We start from the raw sequence: 15,184 nt of genomic DNA on the forward strand, positions 1-15,184 counted from the left end.
AAGAGAAGAACAAAACATATCAGAGAGAAGGTGGGACATTTGGGTGTAGATGTAGGAGTCAGGAGAAGGTGTCTGCGTTAGTTGATGGCCATGTTGTGCATTACAAGGGTCATTTCACCTAGCTAATGGCCAGGCTATGGTAAGATGGTACCGTTAGAACAGAGAATAAAAAAAACAAAAAAACAAAAAAAAAACACTAAATCTTTGTTACAAATCCAGCGTAGACTTACATCCTTTACATTTGGAGACTCCATGGTAGGTCATCATACAAAGTGTACAGAAAGCATACTGACAGCTTGTGCAAATACCCATTGTGCCACCTGGCTCTTGCATTACAGGAGTCTGACAGCTCAGACGAGGGCAATAAACCACATCAGTCATCAACTCCAAAGTAGACTTCAAGAGGAGACGATCATAGCGGCCAAACAATTCTTCTCCAACCAGCTTCTTTACCTGCAAAAATACACAAAATGTATATTTTTATGTATTTTAATGTCAATTGTTTTTTGGACTCCACATTTACACTATTCAGAGAACAATAAACCCAGATTTCAGCTATGTGCTGTGTTGGGAGGAGATCTTGCTGCCTGTGCTCAGGTTGTGTACAGTGCAGGGATGGGAGAAGGAGCTCTGCCAAGTGCCCTGCCAGTGGTGGCCCCTGTCCTCTGCCTTGCCAGCGGTGGCCTCTGCCCTGCCAGCAGTGACCCCTGTTTTCTGCCCTGCCAGCTGTGACTCCTGTCCTCTGCCCTGCCAGCTGTGACCCCTGTCCTCTGTACTGCTGTACTTATTACTAACTTTTGTCCTGGCAGTGGTGACCCATGTTCTTGGCTCAGCTGACCCCTGTACACTGCTCTGCTGACCCCTGTCCTTCGCCCTGATGACCCCTATGCTTGGCTCTGCTGACCCCTGTCCTTTGCCCTAATGACTCCTATCCTTGGCTCTGCTGCCCCCTGTACACATCCCTGTTGACCCCTGTCTTACGCACTGCTGTCTTCTGCCCTGCTGACCCCTTTCCTCCACCCTGCTGACTCCTGTCTTCTGCCCTACTGACCCCCAGTACACCACCCTACTGATTCCTGTACACTCTCCTGCTGACCTCCTATCCTTTGCCCTGCTGACCCACTGTACACTGCCCTACAATCTGCTGTATACAGCCTTACAATCTGCTGACCCTATCCTCTGCCCTGGTAACAGCACACATGCAAACTAAGGCTTATTAGACCACCCACCAACAGTGGTTTACAAAGTGTGCTGAATTCTCAGTTGTAGAGCTACTGAAGGAAGTTACAGGACACAGTACACGATACATGGACAGTTCTCTGTGCATCCATTGTGGTTGGCCATGTGACCATAGAACACAGGGCCAAACAGAAGAACCAAGTGGGTAAGCATCATTGCACCAGTTCTGCTACTTCTATTCAGCTCTACATCTTGCATCTCTCCACTCGTTGGGTTTTAGTGACCGGCCTCAGCTCATAAGCCACCATGAATTGATCTCTGCATGGTTAGCTAAATATGGAGCCTGAAAAAATAAAATAAACAGGTTACCTGGGCAGGTGTAGCGACTGACGTGCACCTGGGTTCTGGACAATTTAGGGCGTGGACTTGTCCATCTCTGATTTGAATTTCAAAATAGTCTCTAAGGCAGCTATCACAGTACACATGGCTGCAGTCCTTAAAATACGTACAGTCACTGCCCAGCTTCTCAGAGAAGCAGATATTACATAAGAACTGTTTGCTGTCAAAACATTTCTTCTGTTGGCTCTCATCAAAGTCCAATATGTGTCTGATGAGGTCATACACCGATTGGACATCTTGTATAGCCCGTCTGTCAACCGCTTCCCCTTCGGGAGCAGCTTCGGCAATGCAGAGACTTGCTTTATTTTCTGGAGCAGCTGCAGCATTGCAGAGACTTGCTTCGTCTTCAGTAGCAGCTGCAGCATTGCAGGGACTTTCTTCATTCTCTGGAGAAGCTGCGGCAATGCAGAGACTTGCTTCCTCTTCGACCTCCATCAAAGTGTGCATTCCATTATTGGTAAACTGAACTTCATAAGGTGATTTTATATTCAAGTACTCAAGGGTCTCTTCCTTCAGAAACTGCATCCAAGCAAACAAAACGACACTTCCTCTGTTCTCCTCCCAGAGATCGTCTAACCGCTGGCACATAAGCGTAAGCTGAAATGTAGAGTTCGAAAGAGTTAGAATAATATAAATGGAGGTCACTGCAATTTTTTATGTCACGCAGTATTTGCGCAGCATTTTTTTATTAAACGCAGTATTTTGTGCCACAGTGTAAAACTGTAAATCCATTATTACGAATGTAATGATGCCAAAAAGTCACAATATTGCACATACGACCCAGCTTATAAACAAAGAAAAAAGTTCCCGGGAACCAGACCACATGAGTTGTAACCTCCGCGAGCGTCGTGAAGTCACAGACATGGACTCCACCCTATGTGTTTTGAATTGACCCCTGGTGACGTTTTACATTATGTGGGCATTCTTTATCTATTCCACATGGTCATTGTGATAGAGAAATCATGAGCACTATCCATGACATTAACACCACTACCATAACAGGGGAGAGAGATCGGACCATTTTTTTTATCATTGGGCTTGTGAACAGCTCCTTTTGATTTTTTTAATTTGGATTCTAAAGTTTCCGGTAAGAAGGCAATTTATATGGTTTCTGGTGGAGGTGCATCTGGGTGATTGGTGCAGTATATTCATTTGCCTTATTCACTCACATTGGATATGCATCACGTGAGTTTTGGATTTCGGATTATTGTTTTCTTCCCCATTATTATTATTATACATGATTTATACAGCGCCAACAGTTTACGCAGCACTTTACAATGTAGCGCTTTACAAAGTTCCCCATGGAGAACAGCACGAATTTTCACACCATATAGACTTTTTTTCCTTATATTTAATTCTGAATGTTTAGCGTGGCAACTTTGGGGTTTTTATTCAGTTATTTCACAATTTGTTCTATTGGGTTGTTCCCGGCAGCTCTTATGTTTCTACCTGCACAATATTTTTTTCTTATTCATCTTTGTATTTTACCAGTCAGGACCTACAGCTGTCTGCATACCGAAGCACACCATGCATTAGATAGGATGCAAGCGTTGTTCACCCAACAATTTTCCACCTAGCCAATTTCTTGCCTGAGCGCAAGGAGGGGTTATGAAGAGGAGGCTTGGGAGAGATGAGGAGGTTTTATGAAGAGGAGGCTTGGGGGAGATGAGGAGGGTTTATGAAGAGGAGGCTTGGGGAGATGAGGAGGGTTTATGAAGAGGAGGCTTGGGAGAGATGAGGAGGGTTTATTAAGAGGAGGCTTGGGAGAGATGAGGAGGTTTTATGAAGAGGAGGCTTGGGGAGATGAGGAGGGTTTATGAAGAGGAGGCTTGGGAGAGATGAGGAGGTTTTATGAAGAGGAGGCTTGGGGAGATGAGGAGGTTTTATGAAGAGGAGGCTTGGGGAGATGAGGAGGGTTTATGAAGAGGAGGCTTAGGAGAGATGAGGAGGGTTTATGAAGAGGAGGCTTGGGAGAGATGAGGAGGGTTTATGAAGAAGAGGCTTGGGAGAGATGAGGAGGTTTTATGAAGAGGAGGCTTGGGGGAGATGAGGAGGGTTTATGAAGAGGAGGCTTGGGGAGATGAGGAGGGTTTATGAAGAGGAGGCTTGGGGGAGATGAGGAGGGGTTATGCAGATGAGGATGGTGGGGGAGATGAGGAGGTATTATGTAGATGAGAATGAGGAGAGATGAGGAGAGATGAAGAGGGGTTATGCAGATGAGGATGGAGGGGAGAATGAGGAGGGGTTATGGATTAGGATGGGGAGAAATGAGGATAGTGTAGCACTACTCCAGGAGCCTCTGGTAGTATTGGGTCCTCTGCTCTTTCCCTGGCCCTAGGCGGAACCTCACTCCTGCTGACACCACCAGAACACCTTGGCCAGAGTCTCCCGGCAGTCACACAAGAAGGTCACACACTGATCATTATAATATAAACAGATTGTATTGGCAGACCAGCGAGATAGGGCAACACAGCAGTTCAATGACTCAAAGTTAACACATAAGAAAACAATGTAACACAAATACAGTTCAATTAAGTCAGGTATCCTTAAAGGGGTTGTAAAGACAGAAGGCTTTTTTTTAATGCATTCTATGCATTAAGATAAAAAGCCTTCTGTGTGCTGCAACCAAACCCCCAGCCCCCCCCCCCCCCAATACTTATCTGAGCCCCATCTCTATCCAGCAATGTCCACAAGGGATTCAGCCGTCTGGGCCATTGGCTCCAGCTGCTGTCAATTAAACTCAGGAGAGATAGGGGGTGGGGCCCAACCATGGCTCCATGTCTGAATAGATACACAAAGCTGCAGTTCGGCTCGAGTGCCCCCATAGCAAGCTGCTTGATAGTAAAAAAAACAGGTGAATTTACAATCATTTTAACTCCTTGGCGCCGGCCGCAGGCAAATATGCGGCCTCTCTGCGCCTGGTCCTTGGTGCCAAGAGGCCTCATATTTGTGTGCTTTGCTGCCAATACAGCTGTGCTGAAGAGCACGTGCACTCCGCTCTCCTGAAACAGTTATCGGCGTCTAACCGAAAGAGAGTTTTTGAGTCACATGACCGCGGTGACAGCCAATCACAGTGGTCACATGATCCTAAGCCCCGCCTATCGGCATCATAAACCTCTCAAAGGGCCAGGAGGCACCGAGGAGAGGTTAAGGTGAGGCTACACATATACAGCAGCACCAAGAGTGTAAACAATAGCTCTCTAACTGGGAGACTAGGCTTAGGTCTGAAAGTTTAATAAGTATCCTGCAAACCAGTACTGCTGCCCAGGACCGTTTTTAAGGCAGGGCAAAAGGGACAGCTGCCCTGGGCCCCATCATTGTTGTTGGGCCCAAAGCAGCTGCCTCATACTTGTCAACTATCCCAGTTTAAATTCCATTATCCCTTGAAGTTTTAGTCCCGTGCTGTGTCCCGATATCTTAGTGTAAATTTATGTTGCTGCTGCTCAGCTCTGCCCTATTGCCATGTACAGATGACTCACCTGCAGACTCTGTGTTTACATGTAAATAACCTGCATTGATATGTAAATAGCGGCAGCATTAATATGTAAATAGTCGCGGACCGCAGCATTGATATGTAAACAGAGGCAGCATTTATATGTATATCATGCCCCCTGAGGTCATATCTACCATTACTTCTGCTGAATGCTGCCCACTGTGGAGGTAAAAGAGCATGCTTGGAAAATCCTGCCTACAACTATAGTCATTAAGCTGTACATCAGCCTATTCTACAAAGGTAAGCAAACTGGAGGTGGAACCCTTCTTCAAAAGAACATGGTGCCACAGCACCCTGTATGTGAATACGCACATCTCAGCCGATGCATGAGGTGTGTTATTAACAATTAATGGCTCTTCTGTGTAGCTGCTAAAGGGCAGCATGTTTCTGTGGTGTCAGGAAAGCGATTTTGCGTGTATTCCCGACACACACAAATGTAAACGCAGGGTAAATGTCTCAGTTACATTGGTGGTCAGTGTAAATCTTCTCATTACATTGGAGCTTGGTGTACAATCCTTTCATTCACACTAGTGGCCAGAGTAAATCCCTCTTTACATTGGTGGTTACTGTGAATGCTCCTATTACATTAGTGGTCAGTGTAAATCCCCATTACATGGGTGGCCAGTGTAGAAACTCCTCTTTATATTGGTAATCGTTAAAAAAATCCAAATTTGCATTTGTGGTCAGTTTCATATCCTCCCTTACATTGGTGGTCCATGTAGAAGCTCCCTTTAAATTGGTGGTTAGTGTAAATCCCCCTTATATTGGTGGCCAGTGTAGAAATCCCCCTTTATTGGCTGTCGATGTAAAATCTCCCATTACATTGGTTGTCAGTGTAAATTTTTCATAACATTGGTGATCAGTGTACATTTCCCTTTACATTGGTGGTAAGTGCAGAATTGCCCATACACTGGTGGTCAGTGTAAATCCCCCCTTTACATTGGTGGTCAGTGTTAATCCCCCTTTACATTGGTAGTCAGTGTAAATCCCCCTTTACACTGGTGGTCAGTGTAAATCCCCCTTTACACTGGTGGTCAGTGTAAATCCCCCTTTACACTGGTGTTCAGTGTAAATCCCCCTTTACACTAGTGGTCAGTGTAAATCCCCCTTTACATTGGTGGTCAGAGAAAATCCCCCTTTACATTGGTGGTCAGTGTAAATCCCCCTTTACATTGGTGGTCAGTGTAAATCCCCCCTTACATTGGTGGTCAGTGTAAATCCCCCCTAACATTGGTGGTCGGTGTAGAAGTGTCACCTTACATTGGTGGTCAGTACAAATCTCCTCGACAGTGAATGCCAGTGTAAATTCCCCCTTACATGGAGGACATTGCATATTCCCCCTTACACTGGTGGTTATTGTAAATGCTCTTATTACATTGGTGACTGTGTAGAAATCCCTCTTTTCTATTGGTGGTCAGTGTAAATCCCCCCTAACATTGGTGGTCGGTGAAGAAGTGTGACCTTACATTGGTGGTCAGTACAAATCTCCTCGACAATGAATGCCAGTGTAAATTCCCCCTTACATGGAGGACATTGCATATTCCCCCTTACACTGGTGGATAGTGTAAATGCTCTTATTACATTGGTGACGGTGTAGAAATCCCTCTTTTCTATTGGTGGGTGGTGTAAATCCTCCTCACATTGGTGGTCATTTTAAATTCCCCATTACCCAATTCCCCAATCCCCCGCTATATACTTGCCAAAGATTTCTAGCTTTGCTCTACATGATTCAGAATTTGTCACAGTGCAATGCCTACTAACTAATCCCATCCCCCCACTACTGCCACTGATCCCATCAACCCCCTAGCATTGTCACTGATAAAACCCCCCTCCCCCCTAACATTGGTGGTCGGTGTAGAAGTGTCACCTTACATTGGTGGTCAGTACAAATCTCCTCGACAGTGAATGCCAGTGTAAATTCCCCCTTACATGGAGGACATTGCATATTCCCCCTTACACTGGTGGTTATTGTAAATGCTCTTATTACATTGGTGACTGTGTAGAAATCCCTCTTTTCTATTGGTGGTCAGTGTAAATCCCCCCTAACATTGGTGGTCGGTGAAGAAGTGTGACCTTACATTGGTGGTCAGTACAAATCTCCTCGACAATGAATGCCAGTGTAAATTCCCCCTTACATGGAGGACATTGCATATTCCCCCTTACACTGGTGGATAGTGTAAATGCTCTTATTACATTGGTGACGGTGTAGAAATCCCTCTTTTCTATTGGTGGGTGGTGTAAATCCTCCTCACATTGGTGGTCATTTTAAATTCCCCATTACCCAATTCCCCAATCCCCCGCTATATACTTGCCAAAGATTTCTAGCTTTGCTCTACATGATTCAGAATTTGTCACAGTGCAATGCTTACTAACTAATCCCATCCCCCCACTACTGCCACTGATCCCATCAACCCCCTAGCATTGCCACTGATAAAACCCCCCTCCCCAGCATTGCCACTGATCCTAGGAGTCCTAGGGTTCCTAGGAATTTTCTGTCTATTGATGGGTCCCCTCACCTCCCCAGTTCATGGTGTGCCGGCAGTGAGGAGATGATGTTCTGTAACCTTTAGCAACCAATCACTGAGCAGTAGTGTTGTGCACTAACCTCTTGCAATCAATCATTGGGTGGTAAGAATATGCAGTAACCTATAGGAACCAATCAGTGAGTAGTAATAATGTACAGTAACCTTTAGCAACCAATTAGTGAGTGGTATAGATGTTCAGTAACCTCTAGCACTCAGTGAGCAGTATTGATGTACAGTAATCTCTAGCAACCAATCAAGCATGTAAAGAAAGAAATTGCATGGAAGAGGGGGCCCAAGAAAATGTTTGCCCAGGGTCCAGTCAAAATCAAAGACGGCCCTGTTGCTGCCAGGCAGATCCCTGGGTCTGAACAGTTTCTTGATTAAAGCTTCTGCCTAGCTCAGCTGGGGCCCTTTAATGTTGGTGCGCATAACAGTGTGATAATGCTTTAAAGGGTGGCGTTCAAAAAGGGTCTGGAATCAGTCAGTGGGTATGCCCCTTTAAGTTAACTAGGCAAAGGCAAATATAGCTGGCATAAGGCATGTCCTATGATAAATGCTTGATAAATGCTCAGGCTGTCAAAGTCCGGTTATTTGAATGCCACTGACCAGTGAGGGTGTAGGCTAAGGAAAGGTCGGTCCAGACTCAAAGTATACTGAAAAACAGAAAAAGATAGCCCAACCGCCTCTGAGCACTTGTATTAGGGCTATCGCAAGGAGATGTGCTGAATGCTGCCATCTTATGGGCAAATAGATTTCTGTGTCCTCGGTAACAATGCCCAGTGTTATAACAGGTTAAGATGATGAGGATGGGGGATATGAGGATGGGTTAAGGATATCAGGATGGGTTATGGTGATGAGGATGGAGGGATATGAGGATGGGTTATGGAGATGAGGATGGAGGGATATGAGGATGGGTTATGGAGATGAGGATGGGTTTCTCAAAGTGGCGATTTCTATAGGTGGAATGCACTTCTGACTCTGCACTTATCACTCATCATCTGACTATCTGATCTGAAAATATCATCTTTGTTCTCCCACAGGTATGCTCCTACTGCTGCAACTCCACCCAAAAACTGAAACACTGCTATCTTTTTTCTTATGTGTCTCAAATAATCGGGTATGTTATTTTTACTTAACTGTCTGTAAACCTATCCACATTACAATGCTTTATTATCTTCCTTGTCTTACCCAAAATTATGGCCCGTTTAACTTTAGTGCCCTCTTGCTAGTCTGTTTCTGACTTAAGAATTTTGCCCTGTTAACCAGCCAAGCTTTATAACCTCTTGATTGCTAATTGAAATCCACCCACACCCTACCCCTATCAGTATATATATATATAAGCTTCTCTTGGGGGAAGCATTTGCAGGGGGTACACATTTGCAACTTGGCTCTTTCTCAAAGTGGCGATTTCTATAAGTGAAATGCACTTCTGACTCTGCACTTCAGCAATTGCACAAAGCGAAGGGACACAAGATAAACACTTTGAACAACAGCACACAGACATCAGGTGAACTTGTTTACTCATTTAGCTCTTTTTCCTTGTAAAATGCATTCTCTACCACTCCTTTTGACAGCTCTGTCCTCCATCCTAAAACTCTCTATCCTTCACCCCTCTTCTCCCCCCCCCACAGCATATATATATATATCACCTTCACTTCTGTCCTGTCCTTATTACTGCACCCACCAACTCCTGATAATTCTAAATCCACACACACTAAAAATCTCCAAGACCCTGGGGCATGTCCCTTCATATAAACCCCACTCCCATATTACCTCCCTCACCCTCTTGCTTCTCCTAACCTCTGGAGATATATCACCAAACCCTGGGCCTCCATCATTTAACTGTACCCCATCACCCTGCACCCTCTGGCAGCAGCACAATTTAATTCCCATTTCTATTCTTCCCAAGACCAGACTCCCTTTCTCTTGTGCCCTTTGGAACTCCCACTCTCTCTGCAACAAACTCACCTCTCACCATGACCTCTTTATCGCCAACTCATTTAACCTACTCGCCATTACCGAAACCTGGCTCCACGAATCTGACACTGCGTCTTCTGCTGCCCTATCCCATGGTGGTCTTCTCTGGACTCACTCCCCCAGATCCAGTGGACGTAAGGGAGGAGGTGTCGGAATCCTTCTAGCCCCACATAGCACCTTTCAGGTACTTCAGCCATCTCCTTCTCTGTCACTCTCCTCTTTCGAAGCACACTGCATTCGTCTTTTCACTCCAATTTCTCTAAGGATAGCTGTGATCTACAGGCCCCCTGGACCAGTGTCAACCTTTCTTGAAGACTTCTCTGCCTGGCTACCCTACTTTCTTTCTTCTGAAATCCCCACAATCATTCTCGGGGACTTCAACATCCCTATTAATACTAACACTCCTGCCACTTCCAAACTTCTTAGCCTAACATCCTCCTTTGACCTGAAGCAGTGGATACACGCTCCAACTCACGCTCCAACTCACTCCTTGACCTTGTGTTCTCTCACCTTTGCACTCCATGCACCCTCTCTAACTATCCATTGCCTCTCTCTGATCACCACCTTATTAGTTTCACTCTCTCCCTTTCCTTCACCTCCTCTCCCTCCAACCACCTTAAAGTTACCCGCAGAAACCTACGTCATCTCAACCCTTCTTTTCTCTACTCTGCTATCAACAACCTCTACAACAAAATCTCACCCCTATCCTGCACCAACCTAGCCACGTCTGTGTACAACGCTTCACTTCTAGCCTCACTGAACTCACTGGCCCCCCTCACTACACACAGAATCAAGCCCAGACCCCTTCAACCTTGGCAAACAGATGGTACTAGAAGTCTGAAAAAACGTAGTCGTGCTCTTGAGGGCCTGTGGCGTAAGACTAAGTGCCAGAGAGATTTCAACCAATATAAATCTGCCAAAAATACAATTCCAGCCTCCTCTCTGCCAAGCAGACCTATTTTACCACTCTCATTAGCAACTTATCATCCCGTCCCCGTCAACTCTTCTCCACCTTCAACTCTCTACTTCGTCCTCCACCGCCTCCACCCACCAACTCACTCACTGCCCAGGAGATCGCCAATCACTTCAAACAGAAGATTGATACTATTCGCACGGAGATCTCTACTGTGCCGACACCCTCCACGCTTTACACTTCATGCCCACAGGCACAATCATTATTTCCCTCTTTCAACCCCACCACTACAGACAAAGTTGCTAAACTACTTTCTAATGTCCACCTTACCACCTGCCCTCTGGATCCTGTTCCCTCACAAATGCTACGTTCACCCTCTGGCCCTTTGCTACACTCTCTAACCCACATCTTCAATCTCTCCCTCTCTTCTGGCATCTTCCCTAACTCTCTAAAACATGCACTTGTCAGACCCATACTTAAAAAGCCCTCACTGGACCCATCCAATATTAACAACCTATGCCCCATCTCCTTGCTCCCCTTCTTATCCAAACTCCTCGAACGTCTGGTCTATAGCCGACTGAGCATCCACCTCGCTGATAATAGCCTTCTTGATCCCCTTCAGTCTGGATTTTGTCCTCAACACTCCACAGAAACTGCTCTCCTAAAACTAACAAACAATCTACTAATGGCCAAAACCAATCGACACTATTCTGTACTCCTACTCCTGGACCTCTCTGCTGCCTTTGACACGGTTGACCACCCCCTCCTCCTCAAAAAACTACACGTCTTTGGTCTCCGTTACTGTACATTTCGCTGGTTCTCTTCCTACTTATTCAACCGCACCTTTAGTGTTTCTTACAACTCTACTTCCTCCTCTCCTCTTCCTTTTTCTGTTGGGGTCCCTCAGGGTTCTGTTCTTGGACCTCTACTATTTTCAATCTACACCGCCTCCCTGGGTCAACTGATAGCCTCCCATGGTTTCCAATACCACCTCTACGCTGACGACAGCCAAATCTATTTCTCTACCCCTCAGCTCACTCCCTCTATCTCCTCACGTATCACTAATTTACTATCAGATATATCAGTCTGGATGTCACACCACGTCCTCAAACTCAATCTAGCCAAAACCGAACTAATAATTTTTCCTCCCCCATATGCCTCTTCCCCTGATCTCTCTGTCAAAATCGATGGCACAACTATAAGCCCATCCCCACATGCCAAGGTTCTAGGTGTAGTCCTAGACTCTGAACTCTCCTTCAAGCAACACATCCAATCACTGTCCAAATCCTGCCGCCTCAACCTCCGCAACATCTCCAAAATACGCCCCTTTCTAACCAATGACACAACAAAGCTCTTAATTCACTCGCTGGTCATCTCTCGCCTCGACTACTGCAACTCCCTTCTCATTGGCTTACCTCTACATAGTCTATCACCTCTTCAATCCATCATGAATGCCGCTGTCAGACTCATCCACCTTACCAATCGCTCTGTGTCTGCCACTCCTCTCTGTCAAACCCTCCACTGGCTTCCGCTCGGCCAAAGAATTGAATTCAAAATTCTAACAACTACGTACAAAGCCATCCACAATTTCGCCCCCAGCTACATCACTAGCTTAGTCTCTAAATACCAATCTACTCGCTCTCTTCGTTCCTCTCAAGACCTCCTGCTCTCTAGCTCCCTTGTCACCTCCTCCCATTCTCACCTCCAGGCCTTTTCCAAAGCCTCTCCAATCCTATGGAATGCCCTACCCCAATCTGTCCGCTTACCTCCTACTTTATTAGCTTTCAGACGATCCCTGAAAACACTTCTCTTCAGAGAAGCCTATCCTACCCACACCTAACAACTGTATTTTCATTTCTTCCATCAGCTCATCCCCCACAGTTATTACCTTTTTTGTTTCCACTTGACCCTCCCTTCTAGATTGTAAGCTCTAACGAGCAGGGCCCTCTGATCCAAGGGCATCCGCAGAACTTTTTTCAGGGGGGGGCATCATTTTAGGGTCACCCATGCACCGCCCCTTTTTGACAATGTCATTATCACATTATCATGGACAGAGACTGCAGACGTAGTACAGTCCCTAGGATAAGCAATAGATAATGGCCAACAGGCCCTCTTACCTGACCCAGAGAAACTACAGCAGTGATCCCTCCGGCTGGACGATCGCTCACTCTGGGTCCCAGGGGGGTGACTCTGGTCAGTAGTGTAGCATTTCTGTACCCTGGTAGTGGCTCAGTCTTTCTCTCTCTGGTGGTGCCGGCGAGTGTGGCTCTCTCTGGTGGCGCTCGGCAACGTGGCTCTCTCTCTGGCTTCTGCCCAGCACACTCCTCGTTCTTTGTCCTGTAGCACTCTTTCCCTCAGCTTTTTTCCAGGCTGCAGTCTCTCAATCTCTCTCTTGGTCGAGCTGTAACCTCCTCCCTGTGGAAAATGGGGCCACCAATCTTTGGGACTACATGTCCCATGATGCTCTTCTCTCCTAGTCTTCTTTTGATTGGCCCTCAGTTATGGCCAATAGGGAAGGAACAGAGCGTGCAGGAAGCTGGGCGGGGAACTGGGGAGAGCCACCATCTCTTCTCCCTGTCAGGAGAAAGAGGGGGCCACAGTAATAATTAGTGCCACCTGCCAATCAGTGCCAACCAGTGCCACCTGCCAGTGCCAATCAGTGCCACCTGCCAGTGCCAACCAGTGCCACTTGCCAGTGTCACCTGTCAGTGCCAACTGCCAGTGCCAACCAGTGCCATCTGCCAGTGCCAACCAGTGCCACCTGTCCCCCCAAAAAATCGGCCTAAAACATCAGCCGCAAAAATCGGCATCATATATCGGCCATCGGCCACCCCGATTTCTAAATATCGGCATTAGCCAGAGAAAAACCCATATCAGTCGCCCTCTATAAAAAGGTGTTGAAGAGTGAAGACAGTTGACCTGTGTAATGCAATGGCCGCCGCGGCCACCTCTGTGGCAGTCATTTACTTTTTTTTTATGTCTGCTGGCCTGGGGCTGCTCTCAGTCTGTTTCGACTTATCACAGATTGATACAGACATCCGTCCCTCCCTTCCTCACCCCAGGCCCGATCATCGGATTGGCTGTGACTGCCACTCGGGCCTCTGCTCGACATCTTGGCTGTTCCCGGAATGTGATTGGCTGCCTCAGCCTACCTGTGTAACGTCCCTATGCCGATACGACCAGTGCGGCGCCGGCTCCTCCCACAGGTGCGTGCAGCGACCGAGAGAGAATACGCTGCCAGTGCTATCGCATCACTGAAGAACCACAGGTAACAGCACTGCAGTGCCACTGTGCTAGTTAGGAGGAGAATATATATATATATATTGCATGGAAAGTTGGACAGCTGAGCTATTGCTGGAAAAATATATTTGTGTTGTGTGTTATAATATCTTCTTTCACTTTGTATGGAAGTTACTCCGTCTCTCAGGCATACCAGTCCATGATGTCCATATAAATATAGCCTAGAGAATGTACATCGTTCTATTTGCAATGTATTGCAATACATCTGTTGTGGCCATATTTTGATCTTGATGAAAACAACCTATACAGTATACGCTGTTTTCATAAAGATCAAAATATGGCCCTAACAGATGTATTTCAATACATTGCAAATAGAAAGATGTACATTCTCTAGGCTATATTTATATGGGCATGGAGTGAAGCTAAATCATCTCAAGAGCTATTTCACACTGCCATCTGGCTGCGTTATTGGTAAAGCGCCTCTAGTTTTAGCGACGCTTTACCATCGTTTTAGCGGCGCTATTCGGCCGCTAGCGGGGCGCCTTTAACCCCCACTAGCGGTCGAAGAAAGGGTTAAATGGGACTGTGTATCGCTGCTGCCGAAGCGCCCCCCCCCCCCCCCCCCCCTGAAAAAAGTTCTGCGGACGCCCATGGATGAGGGAGTAATACAGATGAAGATGGGGGGAGGAGGAAAAAAGAGGTCTGTGTTCTTTGCAATGTATCACAAGTGAAGATGGCAGGGCTGACACCACATGCTTAGGAATTCAGAGCAAAAACAAAAAACTTTGTAGTGATATAAAAGAGGAAGGTAGGAGCACAATATATTTCTGCCACATCACATCAGCACTGATTTATCTATACTTGCTGCATATTTAAAAGGACGAAGTGAATACTTTACCTGTTCTGGTGAAAGCCACTTGCAGCTGAGTGTGAAGATAGGGCTCATAGTAGAGGGATATCCTGGTGGAAGCTCAAAGTCCAGGACAATTGGTGGTAGAAAGGAAACCGTGTTCTCAAAGCTTTCCAACATTGTGTTTGATGCAGAGTTGCCTAAAGACAATAACAAAAAAATGAAAGGTTTTCATGTGCAAGGTTTTCTTGTTTAGTTGTAACACAAAAAAGTCTACTATGCTGTTGCTCTATACTAATGCCATGAGGATCCATCTCCTAGTAAGGTCCAAAAGTTCCAAGGAATTAATTTTCTGATTGTATAGCTAAAGATAATGACTATGCCAAAGCCCAAAGGTCTTGCTGCTTTTCCAAGATTCACTGGGTAGTAGACATGTGCGCTTCGTGTTGTTGCAAATAAAGATTCGGTCAAAAATTTCAGAATCTCCGAATCACAATAGTAATGAATTTCAACGAATTTGAAAAAAAGTTATAACGAAAACATCACATTCATTCACATTTATTAATTTCATTCAGATGATATGATGTGATAGTTTGGGCCTTTTGTTA

The 15,184-nt window shown here is 46.0% G+C and overlaps 2 protein-coding genes across 6 annotated transcripts in view; one reads left to right on the forward strand and one right to left on the reverse strand.

Annotated features, from left to right (window-relative positions):
- The window catches only part of LOC141147250 (uncharacterized), a 218,295-nt gene that overhangs the window by 196,476 nt on the left and 6,635 nt on the right, over nucleotides 1-15,184 (forward strand). For both annotated transcript variants that reach the window (XR_012245042.1, XR_012245041.1), the window contains one exon: nucleotides 8,637-8,713. The gene's annotated coding sequence lies outside the window, so the exon portion shown is untranslated. The remainder of the gene's footprint in view (nucleotides 1-8,636; nucleotides 8,714-15,184) is intronic.
- The window catches only part of LOC141147247 (E3 ubiquitin-protein ligase RNF14-like), a 50,303-nt gene that overhangs the window by 19,565 nt on the left and 15,554 nt on the right, over nucleotides 1-15,184 (reverse strand). For all 4 annotated transcript variants that reach the window (XM_073634439.1, XM_073634440.1, XM_073634443.1 and 1 more), the window contains exons 3-5: nucleotides 14,625-14,776; nucleotides 1,549-2,175; nucleotides 231-453 (exon numbers count right to left, since the gene is read on the reverse strand). In XM_073634439.1, coding sequence (XP_073490540.1) covers nucleotides 231-453; nucleotides 1,549-2,175; nucleotides 14,625-14,776 — 1,002 coding nt within the window. The remainder of the gene's footprint in view (nucleotides 1-230; nucleotides 454-1,548; nucleotides 2,176-14,624; nucleotides 14,777-15,184) is intronic.

Source organism: Aquarana catesbeiana, linkage group LG06 (genome assembly GCF_042186555.1).
Source record: "Aquarana catesbeiana isolate 2022-GZ linkage group LG06, ASM4218655v1, whole genome shotgun sequence".
NCBI lineage: Eukaryota > Metazoa > Chordata > Amphibia > Anura > Ranidae > Aquarana > Aquarana catesbeiana.